Below are 26,098 nucleotides of genomic sequence, written 5' to 3'. Positions count from 1 at the left end.
AAATAAACTGACTCTCTTTTTTGAAATGGGAAGGGAAACACGTAAAACTTCACACTTGTTCCCTTCTTTTCTTTCTTACAAAGCTAATGCCAAGTAAAGCATTGTGCAATGGTGTCTATCACATAAGGCCTCTGCGCTTTCCACAATTTATAAAATCCAACCACATTCATGTTTTATCGCACAATAGAATTTCCATAGTGTCATGGAACAAGAATTCCCCTTCTCTGAGCATCCCAGGGAGTCTTTAAAGACTTTAATCAGCCTTCACAGCACAAATCTCCACATATTAGAGAAAAATGGGATTAAGTCAGTGCGCTTACGCTTTCTGTTGGTTTCATGTAGGCAAAGATATAAACTTCGACAAGGTACAGATGTACAGAAAGATAAGTTTCAAAAGATTTAAGCATAAGAAGTTGTAGAATTAAGCTACTGTGCTAGATAGGTATGCAAAGAGGCTGGCACACTAAACACATGAAATCAAAGCTGGTAGAGATGGGTAGAGTGATTTATATACCAACTGGACTTGACTCCGTCATCCAGCTATTCCAAAACAGCAAGCACCCAAAGCATCCAAGAAAAACTGAAGTCACAAACACACAGAGCAACATGATGCTTTTTTAATCGGGTTTTCAATCACTATGTAATTTTTTCCACTGACACACTCAAACACAGAGATTTAAAAATTATTTGTCTGCAAAGAGGAACAAAATGACTTAAACAGCTCCAGTTAAGTCTGAGCAAATCCTTTCTGATCTTCTCCTTGGGAGTCCACTCTTCAGCCAACTTATAAATTTTGTTTCCTTCTATTTCACAAGACAAGACGAGGTTGGGCTGCAGACAACCTTCTGTTCAAGCTCAGCGTATCTTTTCAGAAGTGGACGATAGAGCTAAAAAGGAAAAGAAATAATTATGTCTAGGGTGAAAAATCAGACTTTTAAATCACGCTGCTGTTAAAAAACATCTTCAGACCTGAAAAATGCAGCATCTTCACAAGTACCTGAAGGTATAGGAGTTTTTTCCCCAATTGCCACGAGGATGGAACCAGGCTCTTCTTGGTGGCAAACAATGATAGGACAAGGGGTAATGGGATCAAGCTGGAACACAAGAGGTTCCACTTAAATTTGAGAAAAAACTTCTTCTCAGTAAGGGTGACAGAGCCTGGAACAGGCTGCCCAGGGAGGTTGTGGAGTCTCCTTCTCTGGAGACATTCAAACCCACCTGGACATGTTCCTGTGTGACCTCACATACGCATTCCTGCTCCAGCAGGGGGATTGGACTGGATGATCTTTAGAGGTCCCTTCCAATCCCAAATATACTCTGATACTGTGAATTTGCTCAAGAAAATGTTGCAGAGTCTTCCATCTTCAAATGTCACAGTCCTTTTTACCATCTCCTTTACGGCTTAATTTTGTGACACACACAAGTTTGTGTCAGTTACGTATGGTGACTGTGTTCTTGCTGTAAGTCATCACTTCCAGGGGAAGCGGCTCCGCTGAAGTCACCTCTCCCTGTCGGACACGTCCCTCGTAACAGCCGTCCTACCCACCCAGGCAGAACTGTCCTTGCCTCCCTCCGCTCCCTGGGGACGGATCATCGCCTCTGTCCCTCCTCCTCTGCTCTGCTAATGAGCACAGTCAAACACCACCTGCAGAAAAGTCCTCCTTGGCCAATCTGCTGACCAGGCCTTCTGAAATACACTTGCCGCCCCTCTCATATACTCCTCTACCTATTTAACTTCTTCACGTCTTTCACAGCCACAACTTTTTCCCATCTACAGTCTGCTCCATGGCCAGGCTCCTCACTCCTTCATCCCAGGGGGACAAACCCAACTTCTTCCCACAACCACGCTGAGTATCCAGGTTGCTTTTGGTTGGAATTTCCCTAGCTAGATTTCCGCAGGAATTTTTAGATCCAGAATTGTTACAACCATAAAAAGAAGAACCGAGACTCAAATGTATGCAAAACCCCAGATTCAAACACACACTATGCTTTTGGATATGGGAGAGATACATGTTGGGATTTGTTTTGTTTGTTAACTTTTTTTTCCCCTCTCTGCTTCAAACTCATCACAGGACACATTGCAGAAGATAAGCTGCTTGTACGTGGCCAGGTTACACAGCAGAAACCCTGAATAGAGCCCAGCCCTACTGCTGGCTCCAACCCAAAACTCTACTTCATCTAGATCTTAGAGATGCGCTTTCTTCCTTATCTCCTCCCCCTGGTTTTAACTGCCCGCCTAATAAAATCAGCAGCTTGACAAGCCATAATACCAGGACAGCTTCACCCACTTGCCGGCTCGAGCACAAAGAAGGGACCGCCAGGAGCCAGCGCGGGGTCTGGTGCAGCATCGTCGTTAGGAGGATGCCATAAGGTCGTACCTCTGCCGCAATGAATCCTCGGGGCCGCCAGTCTCGTCTACAAGCCCTCTGCACTGATGTTATTCATAATCAGGGCAGTCTCGCTCCTGGCTTCAGGTTCAGAGAGGTTATAGAGCCATAATGAATCATACCCAGTAAACTGAATTACTGCTCTCATCAATAAGTGAGATCCAGCATTTAAATGCATTTTATCCTTTTCCAGATAAGAGCCATGACCAACAACTGTACGTGCATGAGAAATTCAGGAGGAAGATGTTTCAAGTGTAAACTGTGAGGCTGTAGGAAGGGACAGGGTTGTTGTTGCTCCGTTTTATGTACAGGCCTACAGCTGCCTTGGTGTTTCTAACAGCCACACTTTCTCAGATGAAAGATAAAGATAAAGATATCAAGAGTTTGCAGTGTTCTCATCTAGGAAATAAAGAATTAGCATTGCCTGGTTCTTGTGTTTCAATTGTTAGAAAAATACCCAGTTTCTGTGTTTCCCGCCTCTGAATGACTTTTTTCAATCTGAGCAGCGAAACGTGGATTTATCCCTTCATTCCCACTTCCACCATAAGAGGTGAGAGCGACTTAATGGACAAATTCTGCAGAAAGAGCCTGTTTTGATCAACTCTTCCCTTTTACCAACCAGGTGTTACAGAAGCTAAAGCACATTTCTTGAAGAGATTAAGTACATTAAGGGGAAAAAGGGAAGGAGCACCTATAGCAAATGCAAACAGACACCGTTCGCTAGCCAAGGCCTCATCAGGACAGTTTTTAAATCCATATCACAGTATTTAACTGAACCTTACTGTGTCTTAACACTGATTAAAACAGAGAACTTACTCCTATCTCTGCAACAGACTCATTCAGTGACACTGGGCAAGTCATTTAACATTTAAGCAGCCCAACTCCTCCTCTTCTCCACAGAAGTGATACTGAGATCCGTGGAGATTTATGTGATTAGAAAATAAAATGCACCACTATTATGAAATGTTACATGACTCCGCATGGTATTTTTAACCAACTACATAAAGGGCGTTGGGGGTTTGGTGAAGTACATATATATATATATACTTTTCATGTTCCCAAAGGACACTATTGCTCTCATTTCTGCTAAATACGCACATCAGAGTAAACAAAATACTAAGCAGGCAACTACAGTTATATTGGGACTATCAGTATGTCAAACAAAAATGGCTTCTTCAGTCACTGAAGTATCTACATTTAAACCTTGCTATTTCTTACTCTGCTATTCTGTAAATTCAGTAAATCCTAGGCACTTCTCAACAAAAATTCAGCACAACAGAGCTGCTTTGGTGAGCGAGCTCAGCCACTGAGAAAGCAGGCTCCATATTACTAACCCAGCAGTATTCACACAAAATACACAACAGCGCATTTACTCGGAAAGCTGGGAAGTATTATTGTTAATACATCACCCTAAATTAAAACGTGTCAAAACAAATGAACTTGTTTACTGATTATTACTGGGGCAATAATTTACTGAGCATTTACTGATACAGCTTCTTTTCCTGTTTGACTTAAGCACTTAGCTCGCTAATCGAGAAAATTCAGGCATTTGCAATAAGCTTCCCAGCCATTAGCGTGAACAAATGCTACATTATGGACCATCTGAAAAAAAAAAAAAAATAATTAAAAAAAAAAGGTTATTCCTTGTATTCTATCCCTGTTCATTTTGGGTAAAGCCAAAGTCTTAAATTCCTCTTCCTCAGGGAATTTGGCTGTAATTTGGCCAGTACATCATGGCCGACACGCACAGCAGTACCGCAAGCTTTTCACAAGCGGTATTTTACACGCCAGCTTGACACCGGCCGAAATTTGGGGCCACAGGGGTGCAGCTCCTCTGAAGTACAGAGAAGAAAAGCCGAACTGTGCGGATCGAGAACCTGGCCTGAGCGCACACACGTGTGGCTGTGAAAGATGCTTCTCCGCATCCGCCGCGACTGAACTGCCCCCGCGGAACCTCCGGCAGCTCCTCCTAAGCCATTCCAGAAGCCTCTTTCCTGAGGCCATTATATAGATTTATTTTTATAATTGAGGCCCAAAGGGAATAAAGAACTCTCAGTGATGCATAAAAACTCAGGTACATAAATTCCCTCTCTGTCATAGCCTCAAACGTAATATATCAAACCGTGATATTTAACAAAAGTAATTACATGTATCACAACATGAACCTTACTATTGTCCATAATTTAATTGTCTTTGCTACATTATGGCCTTTTCTCCTGCTTATCTCTATAGCCTGCTCCACAACATCAGCAGTACTCTGATGGCTTCATTTACAAACCCTAAACTTGTTCCCTTGGGACAACTTGGCCACACTCTGACAGTCCCATGAATAACTAAGAAATTGCTAATGATAAATATAGCATTATAACAGAGAATAACTTAACCTGCCCTCCCTGGAAAATGCATTCCAAGAAATGTTACCTTGCTCTCTACTCCGACTCAAATATGTCATCCTCAGACTGTATCTCACCATCACACCAGCCTATGAACTCAATGGGGATTTTACTGTTTCTTTGTACAATGTCTGGGACAATGGGGATGTTGTCTCTGTCGCCATCCAAAAACAAAACCAGCTACAAATTATTACTACAAGTGACAATCCACATGGATCCATCTATTCCCGCAATATTACGTTAGCCAATGATTGGAGCAATTCAAAATTTACAAATTAAAAAGATGATGCTGATGATTATCTAATTTTAATCTACCCGAGTACATTTAATCTACCCTGAATAGATTCAAATTAATCAGTCTCTCACAAACACTTGCTACTTTTGAGAGGTTTGGGGGGGGTTTTTTGAGTAAACCAAACTCAAATTACTCAGAGATTTGCTTAAGAAATCAAGAGACATTGATGTTTTATTTTTGCATCATAGCAGTTTTTCATCTTTCTTAAGACAGAAAGACTACTCTTAAAGCAGAAAGAATGTGACAGTGCCCTGAAATACTCTGAAGACTCCTCCAAGGAACCACACCTCAAACTGTCATTTTATTTACTTCAGATATTCCCTTTGTAAGCCTACATTAATCAGTTTAATGGATTTTTAAAAAATTATTGGCTACACAAATCACCTTAATCAATCTCTCATCAATACCTATTGTATTTTGTGGTTGTGTTGTTATTACCTACTTTGCAGAAAACTACTAAACTAAACCAATTCTAGAAAACAACCTCCCCCCTCCAAAATCTAACTCACCAAAACTACCATTATTTTAAATCAATAAATAGGTCATTATAACCTTTCTGGGTAATAAGGTCACTTCTATACATCTACCTACAAGGCAATTCAGCACAGTAAAGAAAACCTGTTAGGTCTACATTTTCCCTTCTTGAATTTTTGCAAGATTTACACATCTCAGTAGAGCAAATAATGCAATCAAAAATTATACATCCAGAGGTAGTGAACTGCACTACACCACCTCCCTACAAACCCTTACACGATACTATTACATTAAATCTGACAGCACATGACAGGCACACAGCTTGTATAAACACAACTGATCAACTCCAGATAATCATGTTCACTCTCACGCTTTTTTTACTTAATTAACCAACTAGCCAACCATCTCTGTTTTAATAGATTACCAAAACAGAGCTGAATTCTAATGCTGGAATAATGGATTCTTTCTGTCGGTTAACATATATTTATTGCTCTAGAATCTCCTGGTTATTTCTGTCACGCTTAGTGGTTCTGATTAATCTTCTTCCTTGAGGGACAGAGGAAGCTCCAAAGGGGTGAGATGACTTGTTAATATTTTCTATTCTGAAAACAGGGGAGAAGGATTCATCAGGTTAACCTACAGATGACTGACTTCAGCTAACCTGGTTGAGTAAGTGACCAAAGACTACCACCATGGTGGTTAGCACCAGAATACTTCATGATTTGTTTGGGTCTTGAATGAATTAGGAACAAGTTCAACTTGGGTGAGCCCCCACACCCTACAAATACACTGCGCAATGAGGTGCAGCTCAGAGACTTAAGGTCATAGCCACAGAGAAGGATTTATCTTCTTGGAAATGGTCTCTTCCAGGCAGGCTGCCCTGCTACAAGATAAAGTCACCTTTTTGCCTGACAAGTTGGAACTTACAAGACTTCAGCTGCTACTAACTCATCACACATCACAAGCTCTAGGTCTCCCACCTTATGACTTTGTTTTACCTGCCCATCAGCTTGATTGAACCAGAAGAGCTGTTTTGCACGCTCTGCTTTTCCTTTTAGAAATCACACTCATCACAAATGATCCTTCAGCAACCAAAGAAACACTTCTGGCATTTTTGGTTCCCGGAAAGCCCTACTGCATGCAAAAGCTTTGGCTGTGAAGCTGCATCAAGCTGTTGTTTGACCTCTGTCTGCATGAGATTTACCTCCCTCCAATGATTTAACACATGTTGCCTCCAACCTATACCAGGAAGAAAGGATGAAACCAGAGCAGATTGCTGTGTTATGACCTGCTTTTTCTCCATCCTGCCAAGATTTAGCTGTAGCCATCCAAAAAATGCAGGGAAGGGGTCCGAGGAATTTCACATTGGTTAGCCAGGCTCTTTCAGAAGAGCTCCTCAGTGAGACAGAACTTAACCTCGGGATGACTTTGAAGTTTATAAAAAGAACCGTCATTTAAGTGAAAGCCTCTAACCTCAACAGAATGAAATTGGATGGACAGGGAGATGCAGCTCTGTAAAAAACAGAATCAAACTGACTCATCACATTATGAATTTTTACTGCAGTGTTCATGCTAACACTCTGTATTACTGACAGGCCCTCTGGCTTTCTGCAGTTTCACAGCCATGAAACTAGCCTGGGAATCCACCATCAACTGTAAAGTTATAACAAAGGAAGGAAAAAAAAAATGGTGTGGAATACGTAATTACAAGAAGCTGCTTTTAATGGAATGAAGCTGGCAAGCTAAGCTAAGGAGCAGGAACGCTTATTCCTTCACATGCTGTTTGGCCACTACCTTCTTCATCATTCACTCCTATCGACTGGGGCAATAATTCACTGCTGTACATCATTTAAAACCAATAAAAAGATGTGCTATGAGAGCCAGGTCTAACCAAGTGGAAAAGGAGAAGAAAAATATCGAGAGAGAGAGATAATTAACTCTTTTAGCTTCCAGGCCATTTTATGCAGACAGTACAATAGAAAGAGGTAAATGAATTCCCTGCTGATCCTTCCCGTTGGGTTTGCTTGGCCCCTGCAAGCGCACAAGGTCTTTGTTGCTTGTGCAGGTCCCTGTGAGTGACAGCTGTATCCCCTGTCCTTGAGTTTTATAGCTGAAGCAGCACCAGGGGGTCACAAACAGGTCTCTGAGCACTCCCCACCTCCACGCAAGCCAACCTGGCAGCTTTTTGGCAAACAGCATTTTGGGGGTGAACAGGGCAGCAACATGAGGTTGAATCAGACACTGGAGATCTGCTCCTGAAGTGTATTCCCTGCGGAAGGCTTCAGCTGCAACACACACACAGCACAGGCCACTGCTGTTAATTATTTTATCTTTTAAAATGAGGGGGGAAGGTTGAGTAAATGAGATCAGATCAATCAAGTTTAAATTATTCGATGTCTTAATATTTCTGAAGGGGACTTCTATTCAATTATTGAGCTCCTCCGTCTCAGTTAATAATTAAATAATACGCTGGCAGGCACAATGCAGTGTGATCATTTCTATTATTACTCACGATGATATCTGGTGCTCCACTACACATGTAGCTGGGAGTTAGTAGTTTTGGCAGATCATTAATTTCCCAGTTTAAATAAAAGCTTTAAAACCTTGTTGCCTGTAGTTAGGGCACATCCAAATCTCATAAATGGAGAGTGTAAGGCTGTGTTGATGTAAAAGAAGTTTCTGCACAGCTGAAGACAGAGGTAGATTCACCTTTGCTTATTTAAACTTGTTCTCTGGGAATCTTGCTATATTGCATTGTTTATTTATTACTAGACGTTATATTTCGGAAGCTGTTGTAAACTGAGGCCTTTGGCACCTCGTAGCGAGATGTGCAGGGCTGCACTGGAGAGCCTGAGACAATTCCTTCCTTGGTTTTATGGGGCCTAGAACCGCATAATTAGCAAGAAATGACAATTTATTTTGCTTTACAGTAAAATATCTAATTTATATTTTGCCCCATAAAGCACAAGCTTCACCTTCGGATGTGCTGAAATTCCCAAGATGGGTACGATACCGAAGACCTGTGCCTACTGAATCCTCCCAGCTGGCACACTTTCCAACCGGGAGCTACAAGATACACAATTGCTGACCTCTGTTTAATATCACACAGGAAGGATTTTGGGGAATGTTTTCCAAGAGGCCCGAAAGCACCATCATGCCTTTTTCCATGCTGCCTGCTGCAAACAAGTTAAGACTATTTTGTCAATATTATCAGTTACAACCTGACTGACGTGTGTCCAAATTCAACTATGTTATAACTTTTTATGTCCCTTAAGGAAGAGATTTTGCTCTCTGATTACACCCAGTTAGGAAAAATCACTGTCATGGACTTGGATGGAGTGATCAGATTATCGCACCACTAAAACACTAAAGATGTCCCAAAAATCAAATCTATTTTTACAACAAGTAAGAATTGCATAACCAAATATTTCTTAAACTAATCTATTTTACTAGAAGAATTAGTAAACCATTACACTTTGAAGTAGACAGAAAATGAGAAGAAAAATGGTATTTCCAAGCTTCCTCACCTCCTCAGCCCCAGCGGTCGGTGTAACAGCCAATCGAGGCTCCAGTGCTAATTTCACGACATCGGCCAAGGACACATTCGTCTCCGCTACAAGCCCTGCAATGAGAATCACAACCCTGATCAATGCAAAAAGCACGATGTGGGATGTGCCTTGACTCCCTGGCAAATTAATACATTATATTGATCTTCCCTGGTCAGGTCAGCATTCAGGATTGAAGGATAAATGGCAGAAGATCTTACATTCCTACATGCTGGCCCGGGAAGTGGGGACTCTGTGATTGAGTTTTTGCCAATCACTCAGTTCATACCCCGGAGAATAGGTAAGCAGCAGAAATGCTACTCGACAATATCAGTAATTATTTATGGTTATAACAGTGCTGCAAACAGCAATGAAAATATGTGGAAGCAAAGGATTCAAGACAAAATGTGACTAAACAAAAAAGGAAGAGAAGTGAAAACACTGTCAAGAAAATAGGCTACAAATTCTTAAATGTATTTATGTAAATGGAAACAGAATAATAGGGGAGTTCTGCTACTACCACATGTTGCTTTACAGGCGAATTGCAGCATTTCAGAAGCTAAGAACCCCAGGCTAACTGTAGAACACCCTACGTGCAGATGTACACTCTAATATTATTAAGGAGCCCTTGCCATCAATATTTCATTTATATTAGCAAGTATTCACTTTTACTCAATTCCTTTGCCTGGCCAAAAGTGAGTCAGCTGAAAGCATCCATCAAAAATGCCATTTAGAAACACACACAGCACACCCCTGGGGCTCAGCTGGCAGAGTACCTGAGCTATGGAATCCCTGCATCCACCTGGCATCTGAAATCTTCACTCCAACACCCTGTCAAACAAGCCTCGAGATTTCATATGCCAACTTGGCAGAGGGAATACACATCTTCTGTACATACAAAATATCTGCACAAATTTTAATGATTCCACGTTGCCATTCACGGGCAAGGAATCTGCCTGTAGCTTTAGGGAAGCTTCTGGTGGCTTCTGATGCAGTAGACAAAATTTAAGTACAGAGAAAAGCAGTTTGGAAACTTGGGCCCCAAGGTGGAAAAACAGTCCCATTGTGGCTTCTAACGTACTGATAATGTAACAATACTGATTCCGCTGTCCTGCAAAAGCATGCTTTGCCTGATGGAAACACTTTGTCTTCTAGAAATACAGATGCTGTGTGCATTAAACACATCAACTCAAGTTTGGGCTGTGCAATTTTCTGTGCTGTTTTCAAATGCAAGAGAGCATGTAGGCTTCAGATGCTTTAATGTGACAGTAGAATTTGTTTCCAAAATTAAAACTTGGCTGATTTCTTCTGATGGCTGATGTTGTCTTTTCCGTGCTTGTTGCAATCCCATGATCTTACAGAAACTTGTACAGAAGCTATCCATGTATTAAGGTCCAAATTCTAAAGCTTCTAATTAGAAAAACTGAGACTAACAAAAGTTGGCCTAACTAAGGACTTCAGAATTTGATACATACTCCTTGATTTGTTTAGCTGTAAGACATTAGAAGCTGTTTTAAAATATATGAATAAAACTTCTTTCCTGGGATTCAACTCTTAAATGGCTGATGGCCCACCCTTAACATACACCTGCATGCATTAATAGATATTAATAGATAGCTAATTAACACTTTAAACCTGGGACTTGGACTGTTGCATTACAGTGAGTGATGTGGTACAGCAAACAAAATGACTGGTGAACCTTGGCGTATCCCAAGATTTATGCTTTTACAAGAGAAAGTGCATACTTGAGCACTGAGCCCAGGACACCTTGCATATCCTTTGTCTTGACATTTAAGAGCTAGAAGATACATATAGGTTTAATAATATTTACTTGGCCAGCAGTATTATGGGTCCTGTCGTCCCTGCCCTCTCTGATCTTCTTTGCTAGGACTGATCTCTTGTTTGGTTTGACCATTTCAGAAATCCAGTTTACAACCTGCTCCACAGACCGGGGCCACAGGCTACACAAAGACCTTTATTTGGCTCTGTTCTTCCAGGCGTTCACACATGGAGGTACTAACTAAACACATTAAGGTCCTAAACCTGCCCCTGTCAGTATCAACACTTTCCACACCCTATCCCTTGTTTGAGAAGCAACCACCAGACTTGAATTATAATGTAAATGTTATTCTTGACCTTGATTCAAACATTCTAAAAGCAAAAAACCCTCTTTGACCTGAGTGACCTTCCAGTCCGATCCACACAGCTTTGCTCTCCCCTCATTTTCAGTAATGTTAATCCAAAGTATTAACCAACTTAACTTAAATGCCCATACCACTCAGAAGTAACTCCTTACAGTCTTACCGTGAATTGCTCTGTAAGCACTTCCTAAACAAGCAGAGTTGGCAGTATCGATGGTGTACACTGGTGCGTTGAACACATCAGACAGGACCTGAGAAGTATCAAAGCATCAGTTACACGTGTTCATGAAAGACAAGGGATAAGCGATCCCCTACCACTTCTTAGGAAAGCAAATAACTACCGTACACCCCAGCCAAGTATTTGGGGACCCACGGAAAGAAGCGCTGCAGGCAACAATGAGTCCTGAACTTGTCACACAACAGTATACTGGTAAATCTGAGCTAGAGACAGAACTGCAGCCAGGAAGCAAAGTCCCATGTCTCTTCAGACCTCTTTATTACAGTTTCAGAGAAGTCTGGGTTCAAGCATCGTCTCCCTCATAAACCCAGACAATCTGCCCATGCCCAGGGCTTACAGCAGGGCAAGGAGATCTGCTCAGGAACCACAACTGGTGCCTGTTTTCTTCCATCACGTTTATGGCTGAGCCAAGTGGGAAGAAGAGAAGAACCAGCCACTGCTCCTCAGTTCTCAATTTTGATAATATAAAAGCTTCAGCAGTAAGAAGGCCTGCTAAGGCTGTCGTGTTAGGTTAGCAGGAAGAATGACACAGGAGCTGCCTATACAGCCTCCACATCTACCACGAATTTTCCTGTATTCAAGGGAAACTTACCTACCAAGATATACCAAGACACTTCTCAATTTGGCTCAAGCAAGACAAAGAAAATTTTACAGGCAAAGAATTTGTAACAGCATCCAACAGATACTAAAGTTATTAGACCACATGTCATTCTGCATTGAAATCAACACCAGGCATTCCCAAAGTCCATGTGCTCTTCCTCACAGTGTAGGTTTAGAAAAACTGATACAGAAGGGGAAAAATCAAGATGTATTTGGATAGGGACACAGGAGGTTCAATAACACTTTTCCAAAAACATTCCCAACTAACTCCTTCCATTTCAGTTTCATCCCCGCTAGGACTGCAGGTGCCCCTCAGGCTGAGCAACGCAAGAAACAGGTAACAATTCAGATTTAACTTGTGCTGGTTTTATTACTTTTGCCAAAGGGAAAATTGTATCACCCGATTTACAGCCACACAATCAAGACTAAAATAAGGCCAGAGTGTCCGGGAATCCAAACCATTTGGATCAGTGATCTGCAATCCCCATCCAGGAATTCACAGCCCTACTGATCAAGGGCCCCAGGGCTTCATAACAGATGACTAAGAAGTTCAGTCCATATATGCTATTGAAAAAAATAGTATGTGACACTTCTGAAGGATTTTGCCTCTTCCTCTGAAAGTCTGTGGGGAACCTGCAAATCAAAAGCTTTGAAAATTACCAATTTTTATCATTTTAAATAAAAGTGGGTGGTTGTTAACTAGAAGCCAGGGAAAGCCTGAGCTTAAAACACTCTTCTGGTATGACAGCTAAGTCAGTATTGCCTAACTGCGCTTGTAAGCAAGCACTGAGCAATACATGAGCTTCAGTGCTAGAGGACAAATGGAAAATTAATCATGGTATCTATTAAAAAGCCCTCTGGAAATTATAAGGTCACATAGCGCTGGCTCCACAGCCCACCCTGCCAGCCAGCGCTACCGTTTTGTTTCAGCGCATCCCCCATCTACTTCTTCATCTCATCTCCAATAGGTATTTTGTTTTAAGCTTGACTTGTACAATCCTTTGGACAATACAGGTCCTTATTTTTAATTTTGCATCTCTGTAGAGCCTTATACAATATAGCTCTACTCTATACGGAAGACTAATAAGTGCTGTAATACTACAAATAACAACTACCTTTTGTGCCACTTGATTATAAAACTCATATTATTCAAAGTTCATATATTTAGAAAGTCATCTGAAACTGTAGTCTCTCTCATGAATAATTTTAAAAGAAACTGTTAGAGGTTTTACTGTTAAAAATATTTCACTGTGTTTCATGCGGTCATTAATCAAGCACCATATATGTTGTAAAAAGCTTCCGAGAACCATGGAAAAAGCTGCCCTACTATATTTTCTTAACAGATTTTCCTAAGTTGCCTTCTTTGCAGTGTAAAATATGGGAGTTACCGAATGTTGATTAATTAAATGATAGTCTTCTGTAGCCCTCAAACAAATTATCCAAAATTGACCATGATAAGGGTGAAAGCTATTATTCTTCATGCAACTGATATGGTTTCTGAGGTTTTGATTAAATTAAAAAGGACGATCCAATTAACCAGTGATTGAATTAAATGAATGACACTGTATTGATCATATTATTTTAAGACACTTCTAATGAGTTTTAAAAGCAGCTGTATTGTTACACGTGAAGAAGAAGCACCACAGCCACCACTCTCCCATCTCCACAATTTTTCAGCTGTGCATGTTGCAGAATTACATGTTATAGGAACATTCAGTTCTCTGCCCTCATTCTACAGCAAGGAAATACTCCTGGCACCTAAATTGGAAATACATCTTTAAAAACAAACTCATCTATTAATTCAATCTCTCTCCTGACATATTCTTAGCAGCATTGCTCCAGCAGGGACCAATGTTTTTAGCAATTAACCTATCAGCTAATTTTCCAACGTCAAGTTCCTGAAGCAAAACAACCAAAGCAGATGAAGAGAAGTGACATCTACAGGCAAAACATGCCAAATTTGTTGTGTCCCAATCAGCTGTACAACCAATGGTTATACAAACACGTGGTTTAGATGCCTCAGGAGAGAGTTTTTTCTCTTCAATTTATTCTCCATTTATTCCAGCTCAGGTTTTGCAGAGCAGATAACCTGCAATGGTCAAAGAGTATGGTGTGGAGTTGCTGTTGGCCTCTAGATTCTTTGCAGTTGATGGAAAGGGACCTTGTGTTGACTAGCTTCAGTGCCAGGATTTAGGCCAAAACTAAGACAGGTGTAAATGTCTACCTATAGGCTGAGTGTTGGAGCCTCTTGTCAATGGGGAGCTCATCGAGGCAGTCAGTGGAGTACAGAGAGCTCTTGGGCTCACCTGGAGGGAGACATCTACATCTGATAGGTTAAAACACCACCTGGTTTCCTTTGCTCTGTCACTGACTGGATCTTCCCTGGCCATCACAGGACTGACAGATCACACACCACATCACAGATAACTGGATTCCCAAACCAAACGTTCTGCAATGGCAAAAGCCGTGTGAGAGGCCTCTCGCCATTCGTGAGTAAGGCTTTGCCAGATCTCAGCAGGCAGAAACAGAGAGAATGTGGTTCTCTGCTTGAGAAGATGGATGAAGGATCTTAACCAGGGCTGGATGCACAGCAAGAGCAGCAGAGGAGGAAGGTGGGAAGAGGGAGGACAGACTACATGGAAGTGTAGCCTCCTTCCAGTATGGGACGCAATGCTAATAAGGAACAGATATTCAGAATAACAAGGGCAGAGGCTTGGGGTTTGTTTGGGGTGAGGGTTTTTTTTGTGTGTTCAGCACCAGCATAATCCCTCTGTAGTTGAAATCCATGGTCCAACTTTGATCTGAATGACAAAACCTACAAAAATCTCTGGTATTCTATCAAGCCAGTTTTTCTCAGTTTCTTTGATTGATTTGATGCAAGCAATGAGACCTGGAAATCATCAGTGCTTGAGACACACTTCCATAAAACTAGTTGAGTGCAAATAAACCTTTAAAGTTCACTACGAAATTAGCATTGAGCTAATGGTTTTCACACTAAACCTGAGGAAAAGCCTCAAAGACCCACAGCAGATTCACAATCCCATGTCCACACCTTCCTGCGGACCTGCAGTGATTTGGGTTCGGTACATTAAAGTAAAAATGCACATGTAACTGCAAGTTCAGTCCAATGGATTTCATTTTCTACTTACCTGCAAGATCTTTTTATTGTGGGATGCGCCACCAGTAGCCAAAATCCTTGTTCTGGGCACTGCAAGGCAACACAACATACAGATCAGATTGAAAGTGCACATTGTCAAGATTTGCACTACTGAACCAAGCAATGAGAACAAGGAGGTAGGAGTCAGATGGTCTGGGTTCTCTCTGTATCTCTAATTCACCTTCTGTAAAAAAAGGAGATAAGACTAATTACCCACCTTTCCAAGGCACATTAGAGCACTTCCTTAGAAGAGGTAACAGAAATATTGCAGATCTATTATTATTATGGCGCTATCAAAGTCAGGGGGATTTGCAAGAGAGATATACAATAAGAAAGGCAGAGTGTTATTATTCTACAGCTCTGATTTGAGGTCAGATTGGTTTGGCTCCTAGCTGTATATATACAAACTGACAGATAACCTTTAAAATCAGCAGTATCTTCCAAACTTATCTCCTTGTGGTGTTCACAGTCAGAGTTCACTGAAGCCTGGGCAATCCCTATACGCTTGAATGACAAGGAAGCGTGCAAAAGGTAATTAGAGATGGTCTAAATCACTTTAATAAAATAAAAAGATATCTGAATCTTCATTCAAGCAAACCCACAGCTTTGAGGGTGTTAAAAAAAATTATCCTGCACTCTTTAGCCTTTAAGGAAACCCATCCTTTTTGTCACATACCTGAATATCTACCCTGTGTCTCTTATTTGTGTGCATGCTCCTCTGGAGCACAGCTTGCAACAAGCCATACGTCTACCCATAACCACAATTCAGTAAGGCATTAGGAATGTGAGTAGTCCAGACGATCTCACTGAAATTCTTTAAAGGCTTAAAACAAAAATAAATGCATAAATACTTTGATATTGCATATTAATAAAATCTAGACACTTAATTACCCTGATTTATGACATTAATAAGTGATACCATCATGCGTACCCTTCCAAAAGGGGAATTTTATTGTGGTTCTTGTTTTGTTATTTTAACCTCCTTTTTAATAAAAGCTGAAGATAATTTATTTCTTATGAGGCAAAGTTGGTCAACTTACACTGATGCCCTAAATAACTTAGTCATTTATCCTTTCAAGTACCTTAGTGACAAAAGCCCTGAAGACAGAATTAGAGACAAAGAGAAGATGCAGCTCACCATGGCACCTCTAGACCCCCAGCTGGGTGCTCAGGTGGAGTCTAAGATCCAGACAAAGCATTGCATGCGGGACCCTATTTTACTGATAAATTGAATTTTATTTTCCTCTTTGGAGGATATTCAGTGATGCACAATTGGGTTTTAAAAGCCATTAGAATCTCTGTCAATGTCAGTAAACAAATAAAACAAACAGCAGAGTGATTCCTCAGGGAAAACAAGTTTCAATTATACCAACAAAGAGTGACAGATCCCTGCCAAGATTATCACAACAACATAACAACACAGAAACCAGTGAAAAATAACTAGTAAGTCTCTGTGCCTGGAAACCAAACTGGACTCCAAAGGATTTGCCTAGTAGTTGCAATTCAGTCTTGCTAAACCTTGTTGTGAATATAAATTCTTGCAGAGCTACCATATACAACATCAAAACACAACTTTTCGGAGACAGCCAGCAAGACAGATTGAGAAACAAACAAACATGTTTGCTATAGTTTGCAGCAGCTAAAACCAAAGGATAATGCACGGTTGCTCTGCGCTGCCTCTGGAAAGGGGCCTAATAAACTGCTGGGCTACCACCATCAGGAACGAGTGGTGGACAATATAAAAGTGGGAAAGCCAAGCAGCAACCACTTCTGTGGAAAATGCAAACATCTTAGCTCAACTGCTTCTCACACTTCCATCTGCATGCCAGCTCCCTGTCTGAGGGCTTGTGTGCACAATTTTCCAAACATTTCAGGGCTCTGCCAGTATAATTTGCTGTCTGCTCTCACTGCACTGTAACCAACTGGCCAGGTAGGGCTAGTATGTGCCTCTTGTTGGCTCCAATGCCCCTGGAACAGAAAACATGTTTGCATCAAAAATGGAGGACTGGACAGGAGACTTACTGCTTGCAAAGTCAGAAGATTTGGGTTTTGCTTACACTACCAATTTATAGAGTCATAGAATCATTTTGGTTGGAAAGGACCTTTAAGATCATTGAGTCCAATCATTAACCTCAAACTGCCAAGTCCACCTCTACATCATGTCCCTAAGAACCTCATCTAAATGCCTTTTAAACCCCTCCAGGGATGGTGACTCCACCACTGCCCTGGGCAGCCTGTTCCAATGCCTGACAACCCTTTCCATTAAGATTTTTTTTTTTTTAATATCCAATCTGAACCTCCACTTGAGGCCATTTTCTCTTGTCTATCACCTGTTCCTTGGGAGAAGAGACCAACCCCCTCCATGCTCCAAGCTCCTTTCAGGCAGTTCAGAGATCAGAAGGTCTCCCCTCAGCTCCTGTTCTCCAGCTGAACCCCCCAGGTCCCTCAGCCGCTCCCATCACACTTGTGCTCCAGCCCCTCACCAGCTCCGTTCCCTTCTCTCAACTCGCTCCAGCACCTCAAGGGCTTTCTTAGTGTGAGGGGCCCAAAACTGACCCCAGGGTTTGAGGTGCAGCTCAGAGCACTTCTGTTCACGTTACTGTAAGAAAATCAGGGCTTAATTTACAGTGCATTAGCTATTCTATAGAAATCACTCATGAGTATGCATTCACCCTATTATTAGTTGAGTTAGATATCTACAAAGAGGGGAAACAGACCTTAAGCCTGAAAGTGTTTAACACCCTGATTACCTATACACCCACCTTAATCCAGACTAACTCTTCTGTAGCAAAATACTAAGAATTATTTCTGTGTACAGCTAACCTACTTGATAGAAGAAACTAACTCAATTTATACTGTGAAGTTTCTTGCGTGGGTTGGACAACTCAAGTTCTAAATTGGATCAGCTTGTGAGTACAACAGCACATACACAGATTAAAAACAAAACAAAAAGTAAAATCTAGGATAAAGCTACACGAAGGGCAAAATCATTCGTACTCCTCCACTTTAAATAATTAGGAAGGCTCGCTTCACCAAAACACATCCCAGTAGGTAACAGCCTTCAGTCATCGCTGTCTGACAACTGAGTTTGACCCTCTGTACTGGTGGGACTGCTCCATCCAGACCAGGTGGAAGAGCGATCCCAGGTAAACCCAAGTGCGCTGTGTTTCCCCACGCAGATCTGCGTGCAGCCCGAGCAGAAACAAGAGCTCCCCTGGCTGAGTTTCCGCCACTTCTTACAGATGAGCAGTTGGTCCCAAAAGAATTTACTTGAATTCGCTGAATTTTAGATTTGTCTCTAATTTCAACCTCTCTCCATAGAGTGAGGAAAATGCATTGGCCACTGATTTCAGGGATTGTCTTTTTAATGCCAATATTGTGTGCTTTACTGAACAGTGGACATTTGCTCTGAGATGCGTAATTGGATACATCTTATAAATAAATAAAGCAAGCCCATCATTTATGTATACAGAGGCATTAACAAAGACATCGTTCATCCATCACTAGTGGTGTTCTCAGCCAGCTGTGTTTGAATTTGTCAGGAGCTACCACCTATCCCCTACGGCAGTGCACAGAAAGAATTTAAATACAGTGTTACTGAAAAGAAAAAAATCCTGTAGCAAACATTTTTCATGAATTCAATTCTTTGACAGTTGAATCAGGTTTAAACATCTTTTAATTAAAAGCTGCCTGCATAGTACCTAACCAACCAGTTGATGTCCTTCCTATTTAAAAATTAATGATTTTTAAAGAGCTGATAGAGAATTTTAACCCTGTGTAGAAAATGTTTGACAGCTGTGTGTGCCGTGGTGTCACCCTGCAATACACACATCTTCTGCAGATCTATTACCTGCTGTGGAACGTGGTGACTGATCTCATTAAATTCAGTTAAAATAATAATTCCCACTGGACAGGAGGAGAGGGGAAGACCCAAGTAAAGAAGTTCACTGATGTGTGAAGACTGAGCATAAGGCACTTTCCCACACAAGACTGAGAAGTCAGCCCACTCCATGGGTGTTACTACTCACACAACAACCCCCATTCTGCCTTTTGCACAGATCCAGCAAGAACTGAATCATGGTAAAGTTCATTTCCTGGCTCTTGTTTTCAGCCAAAATATGACTTTCCTTGAAAGGCACATAGGGGAAAAAGAAATAAATCTGTCACTGAGGAGAGAAATTACTGTTATTTGTGTTCAGTTGTTGTGAGTGGTCTCAAAAATGCTGAAGTTCTGCATCACTGTGTATTTACAAACACAGAACCTTCCCAGAAAAGCACAGTTTGAGCAGAGTAAGACAAAAAGCGGTGGGAAAAACAAAGATTATAGTCCAGACTCAAAAAGCATTGCCAAAGGGGATTCAACAAGCGAGACAGTGGAACCAGTAACTCGGGGTGAGTCTCTCCTGAGCCACCCGACACCCCCTTCATGCTCTTGGCACAGAACCGCAGCTATTAAGAAAAATAATCACATAAGCAAACTCTCATCAATCAGAACGTTAGCACTGATAATTAGCACCAAAAGTCTGCTGCCACATCATTTGTGCAAGGAGACTGGAGGGACCCCCCAGGAGCAGGGTCAGATCATTCTGCTAACGGGTCCGGACGTCAAAAATCGATGGGATGACTCCTGACCTCGAGGCTTTTGGATCTGGCAATATTTCAGCTGGATGGTGATAATGTGGCTCTGTCAGGCCAGAATTCTGCTGGCTCATGCGCCGCAAAGTCCGAAAGTAGAATTTGACTTTCCATTTTGAGGCTGAAAACTCTTCAACTTCTTAATCTCAATTTCCAGCGCTACTACACGGCTTGTACCCCAAACTCCAGGCGCTCGCTGACTTTCAGAACTCCTAAAAGACGTTTCCAAGGCTTCATCCAAACAAATTCATAACGTCTTTCTCATCAAAACTGAATCCATAAATAAAACAGAACAATAGAACATGCATTCAAAAAAGCAGCTGATTATGCACATGAACCCACGCCAGCTATAAGCATGATTGCGAATAACTGCAATTTACAATTTGCAAGCAACAAGAAAAGTATCGGCCCCTCCTTTTTTCCCTCTGATTAACTCCAAACACTATAATTTCAAAAAAAGTATTTTCTAGCTTTTTATTGAAGAAAAACAAAACAAGAATATGTGATTATTTTGTCCCATTTATAAAACAAATGTTCCAAAATCTTCCTCCTTGCATATCAACTCTTCCAAAATTCATGCTAATCTCTCTTATTCATGTAAAGACTGTGAAATTCAACTCCCACTCTGGTAAAAGGTTTCTCTTGTCTATACCCTTTTAAATATGAAAACGTACAAGGCACTGAGCGCCCTTTATGTGCCTGTGAGTTCTAGGACTGGGTCCAAATGCACTTGCTTCTCTACCTCCTTGTGCTGCACCACTTCTGACATCTCCAAGTATTTCAGAGCACAGAAATAAAAGGCTGCCCCAAACCAGCCTTCAGCATATTAGAAAGTATCTACCTGATCGAGGTAAAAGTAATGCAAACTGAAGCACACTTATTTTTTAAATTTTCCCTTTCTTTTTTTTTAATTTAGACCATTACAACTGCCCCAGTGAATAAACGACAAGCTTGAAGTCAAATATTCAAACAAATTCAGCCATTTTTTACCATTCTAAAAGCAATCCAGTTATTCATAAAAAGCTGTTTTAAAGCCATTTTTTAGAAGCGTCTCTGACTTTCACTTTGAAGCATCAGCAAGAAAAGCAAACAGTATATGCAATATAGGTTGGCTGTTTCCTTAGAATCATTTTGTTTGGAAGAGACCTTACTTTTAAGCAAAGAAGTTTCCATATTTCTTAACGTGCTTCAATTTCACTGAGGATTTCAATTGCTCAAATGTACATCAGAAATTTTCAAGACATAGAATTTCTTCTCATTTATTAAATGCAGTGCCTGGGGAAGAAAAACAACTTTTAAGGATAGAATTGATCATCAGCCTCTGAGGCTACAGCTCCTATCGTACCAGCTGTAATTCAACAGGGGAAAAAAGCCTCGATTTTCTCAGGAGCAATGACAAATATGGGTAATATTCTCAACATTTATGTTACTTAGATAAAGTCTCTACAATGATGCAGGGGGGAACTGCATGATGCTTCTTGATCACCCTGCTGCAAGGCAAGGATAATACCAGTAAAATGGGTAGATGCGCACACACCTACGTAAAACAGGGTAGGAATAGTATCTGTAGTCAAGACTCATATGCTACTGATCGTCTGGGTCACCGTATGTTCTCAAGCAACTTCTAATAGCAGAAATTGTTCTACATGAGGATGCCAAATTTGGCTTTTCTGAGACCTTGCTTCAAGAAAGACAAAACTTTGTATTTCACAACCTGTTTAAAGACAGCAAATTACCGAACTCCAGAAATCCTCTTGGTCGAGCTCACTTCAGATACGAATTTAAAATGTAATATTGACACAAAGCTTTAAGAAGAAATAAACATAGAAAAACACGTACAGAAATTCTCTCTTAATAGCACCTTAAATAATTGCAGAATACCCAAAACCACAAAGAGCCTAATATGCACCACAGGAAACAGAATCTACTCGACATACAGTCCCTTTGGGAATTCAAATTCATTGACTTCAGTGGAGTTATACAGCAAGGAAAACTTTGGTACATGAACATTAAAGACTTATTTGGGAACAAGCAGATCAATAGTCATAACATTGTTATAACATTGACACGCTCACCACAAGACCTCTGAAATATTTGCACTTCTTGCAGAAATACCACCGCACTGCAATTGCTTATGAATTCGCTATGGTTTGGGTTTTTTTGGTTTGGTTTTTATGAGGCGCCGATTTCTATTTGACAGCGTATTTTGATGAAGCCTGGGCTAAATTCCAATGGTAATGTATAAAAAAGAAAACCCACAACTCAGCACTAGAGTTTACAGCAAGAGGGGGAGAAATCCAGCAGATTCAGAACAAAAGGTTTTGGAGATGTAGGTTGAATATTTTGGAAGACTCTTTCTGTGAAAGGAGATGAAAGACAAATTACAAGGACCACTGAACATCTGTTTGGTCGAGACTGAAAATGTATTTGGGGAAAAGTCCTTTCCTGAAGACATTATTGCTAGAAGTAATTTAATAAACCCTCTTTGTCTCTAACTTCTGTAAGTTCTTGGTTTTGAATTAACTCTTTAAAAAAAGTAATACAATTAATGAGTTAGTAAACTAAAATGGGTTCACATACCAACGGAACTGGCTTACATCTTATTTTTTGGCCACTCCAAGTTTTCCTCTTTTGCTATCCAAAGTCTGGATATGGTAAGAACTGTGAAACTTAAAAATAGTATGTCGGGAAAAATACTAATCACCATGGAAACTATTCAGCAATTGTCCAAACATCCATTAAATAGTTGGAGCTCCAGTTAAAGGCTTAATATAACAAAGCACAACCTGCTTTGATTTACTCCACACTTCCACAGTTATTCATAGGCTCTGGGCAACACTTCTACCTTCACCTTCCACTTTGGAATTCCCGCCATTCAGCAAATAAACGTGAAATCTGGAACCAACGTGACAAATTAACTGACTCTCAAAAAAATGTTCTGAAGTTGGTGGTAACAGTCTGAAAACACGATCTAGAGGAAAACCAAACCGGGCATCTGAATTCTGGCCATCACACCCAGCTATTTAATAACCCTACGGAGAGCTCAAAAAATGTGAAAGGTCAGAGTGGACACAGAATCTCAGCTGAAGGACTCCAAGTGACAAAGAATTTACTGTATCTACTGGCCATTTTCATGCTTAACGACCTATAAAGTTAAATATTTGCACTTTTCCCATAATTTAGGTTTTTATTATTTAAACTTCTAGTCACTTGATCTTTGTGGCTTTCGCCTTCCAGTTAAAACATTACTATAGAACTGAGTTTCCCCTGCACATCTTGGCACTTACAGACCACAGCTAAATTGCATCTTGTCTTTCTTTTTGATAAGCTACGGATATTAAGTTCTGGTACTCATTAAAAGGCATAATTTCAACACCACAAACCACCGATGCTCAATGCTGCTGGTATACTACAAGTGTCTAGCAGAAACATCTTCACCACTGAAATCACTATAAAAAAGAGCAAAAGTTGGTAAGAGAATTAAAAATGTCTGTCCCAGGCATACCTGATAGTGCATGATGTCAGTTTGCCTACCTCAATATACAGTAGGAGAATGCCACCTTATAAAAACCGGTGTTCAAGAGGGCTCTGCACTGAGCTACACACCAACATCTCTGGGATGCCTGGAGATACAAACTCAATTTCGGCTGCTCAGTTCTCAGGACTGGAGGTGAAACATTCACCCAAAGTCAGGAGCATGCGAGATGTTCCCCAAAATTTTGTTGTTTTTTAAAAGAGGTCACTACTATGTTAGATGTTGTCCGCTGACTAAAACAAACATTTGTTTAAAGTGCCCTGTTGCATTGCAGCACAGCTCAGTATTTCCTCCAAATATCCTGACACATGAGAAATTTGTGCTTGAAACTCGGCAAAATAAACACCCTTCCATGCCTATCACAACTCCGATGTGTATAATTACCACATGTGGCTTGACAGATCACACCATCAGTAAATAACGCTTGCTACTGAGTTATTTAGAAACACAAAAACCACCCTTGTTTCATTTTTACAAACTTTTTGTCCTCATACACAGCTTTGCAAATCTTCTAAGGGAAACAGAAAATTACATTGGCGAATCAACATATGGCACCATCCATCGAAGGTTAAAATGAGAGAAGCAAGGAAGGAGATAAATGAACCGCCCAAGGTCGCACAAAATCAGTAGAACAACCAAGAATAGAACAAAGGCCTCTTCATTACTTAGATCACAAATGCATTCGATTCTGCATTAGTTAATCTACAGAGTCTGTGCATCAGTAGCAAGACATGTCCACGGGAGAAAATATAATAATAATAATCAGCTGCAAGTTCAGCGTTACCTAAAGCCACAGGATATCATTAAAAAGCACAGAGTGCCATGACCCGACCTTAAATGTCACTTGAGTGAAAAGAGGAAAGAGCATCCTGACAGGTACTTTGATTTCAGAGAAACCCAGACCACCACAAACTTGGGGAAAAATCAGTTTGGGACCTAGATTTGTAAACCAGATCTCAGGATTACTCTGCTTCCCTCAGCACCTGTCTTTGCGTCTTATCAGCAACATTAACAACGGCCTCTAGAAATGCAACACAAGACAGTCGAAGCCCAAGTATGATTTTATTTTTGCAAAGGATAAGCCAGTTGAAAACCAGACAAGAACTTACAAAACAAGGCAATTTGGATGTTTTCTTTACAAGATTTTTCAAAATAATTATTACATTCACTATTTTGGCACCCACAAAAATTGCCTTTAGCTCTTTTCCTAGTCCTGTGAGACTGTTTCAACGCTTCGTGTTGCTGAAGAACTCCACTTCTTGCTTTTTAATACCTCCTACTCCTCTCAATAGAAATAACCCACCAGTTGTAAAGTAGTTGGCAAGAATGAAATGAATTGATAGGAGGGTGTACCTGCTTATAGAATACCAGGCTGAGGCAGCCAGAAAATGTGTTTATTTTGCTTGCTCAAAGAAATTCCGTATGCCAAGAAGGGAAGCAAATACATTGAGTAGGAAAGATGTGCTCCTTCTCCTCCCTAAAGACTACACAGAACTTACTGTAGCAGAAAAAAATCCCACACAAACCTTCTATATGTGACTATGGCGGGTTATTTCATGGCTCTGAACCTCTCTTTCTGTACCTACATAGTCCAGCACTGGGGACCATCTGTACCAGTTGAGGCTCCAAACACTCCTAAACTCTTCTGCTATTAACAAACCTCCTGCTTTCTGAGTGGATTATTTATAAATTAATTTTGTGACCTCTGGCAGACTAGAACTAAACACAGAATACAGGTTTTTTCCCGCCTTCACTGAGAAATAAAGGCTAAAGAAAGATGAATAGAGAGAAGCAATTAATATTTCCCAATGATTGTCACACTGAATGGAAGAACTGCTACATTTCCCAGGGTTTCTGTGCAGAAAGGTTCCAGGTAACTATTCATTCACGGGGCTGGGTTCATGTAAATTGGATGCTGTTGCCAAGCAACGATAGGTGCTAAGGAATGAAATAGAGTCTGCAGAAACCTAATAGCCTGCAGAGAAAAAGAACTACAATCTGAGATTTATGGCATATATAAAAGGAAAAGCGTCACTCTCCCAAACACAAAGAACGCAGATACTTTATTATATATCTCCTTAGCATAATTACGGAATAAAACCCCCACTCCGCCCAAAATCAAACAGGTAAATTCTTTTTTTCTTTCTTTTTTTAATGTTTTCTTCATTAAGCTTTCCAGAAATAGATCCTGAGAAACTAGCTACCAAGACAAAAGCTAAAATTTAACGCAAAGATCCTTCTTTTGCATGAGAAAAACGTTAACTATACAGACAGCACTGCAACTGCCAATCAGCTATCTACTTTACCTTCTTATGTTTTTATACCATGCTCATTAACATTGCATCTGATCATCAGAAAGTCTCTTTAAGCTTATTAAGATTTTAAAATATTTTTAGCAAGTTAATTAGAATACATTAACAGAGCTCATCTGTGTTCACCCATCATGCATATTTTATTCAGGCAAATTGCTTTTAAATGAAATATTAGGCCTAGGAAGGGAACACTGTTGGGTCCTGAACAATACAACCCCTTGGCACAAATATCCACTCCCAAACACCCTAATAACTTCGTGCCCCTGGAAAGTGAGGAAATTTTCTGATGGCAAAACAATGATTCTCTTTTAGCGCACAAAGGCCTGGTGGATCAGCCTCCTACCTGAACCAGCCTTAGTTGCCATCAGAGAATCATAGAATGGCTT

The 26,098-nt window shown here is 40.7% G+C and overlaps 1 protein-coding gene across 1 annotated transcript in view; it reads right to left on the bottom strand.

The window, feature by feature from the left end:
- Window positions 1-759: 759 nt before the first annotated feature.
- The window catches only part of XYLB (xylulokinase), a gene marked incomplete at its 5' end in the record, with an annotated part of 86,373 nt that continues 61,034 nt past the window's right edge, over window positions 760-26,098 (bottom strand). The window contains 4 exons of the mRNA XM_080338707.1: window positions 760-887; window positions 9,077-9,171; window positions 11,399-11,486; window positions 15,223-15,281. Of these exons, the coding sequence (XP_080194833.1) occupies window positions 804-887; window positions 9,077-9,171; window positions 11,399-11,486; window positions 15,223-15,281 (326 nt within the window). The 3' untranslated portion in view covers window positions 760-803. The remainder of the gene's footprint in view (window positions 888-9,076; window positions 9,172-11,398; window positions 11,487-15,222; window positions 15,282-26,098) is intronic.

This window comes from Nesoenas mayeri (genome assembly GCF_963082525.1).
Source record: "Nesoenas mayeri genome assembly, chromosome: 2".
Classification (NCBI taxonomy): domain Eukaryota; kingdom Metazoa; phylum Chordata; class Aves; order Columbiformes; family Columbidae; genus Nesoenas; species Nesoenas mayeri.
Note: the sequence above shows the minus strand (reverse complement) of the source record. Positions and strands in the feature narration are given on the sequence as shown.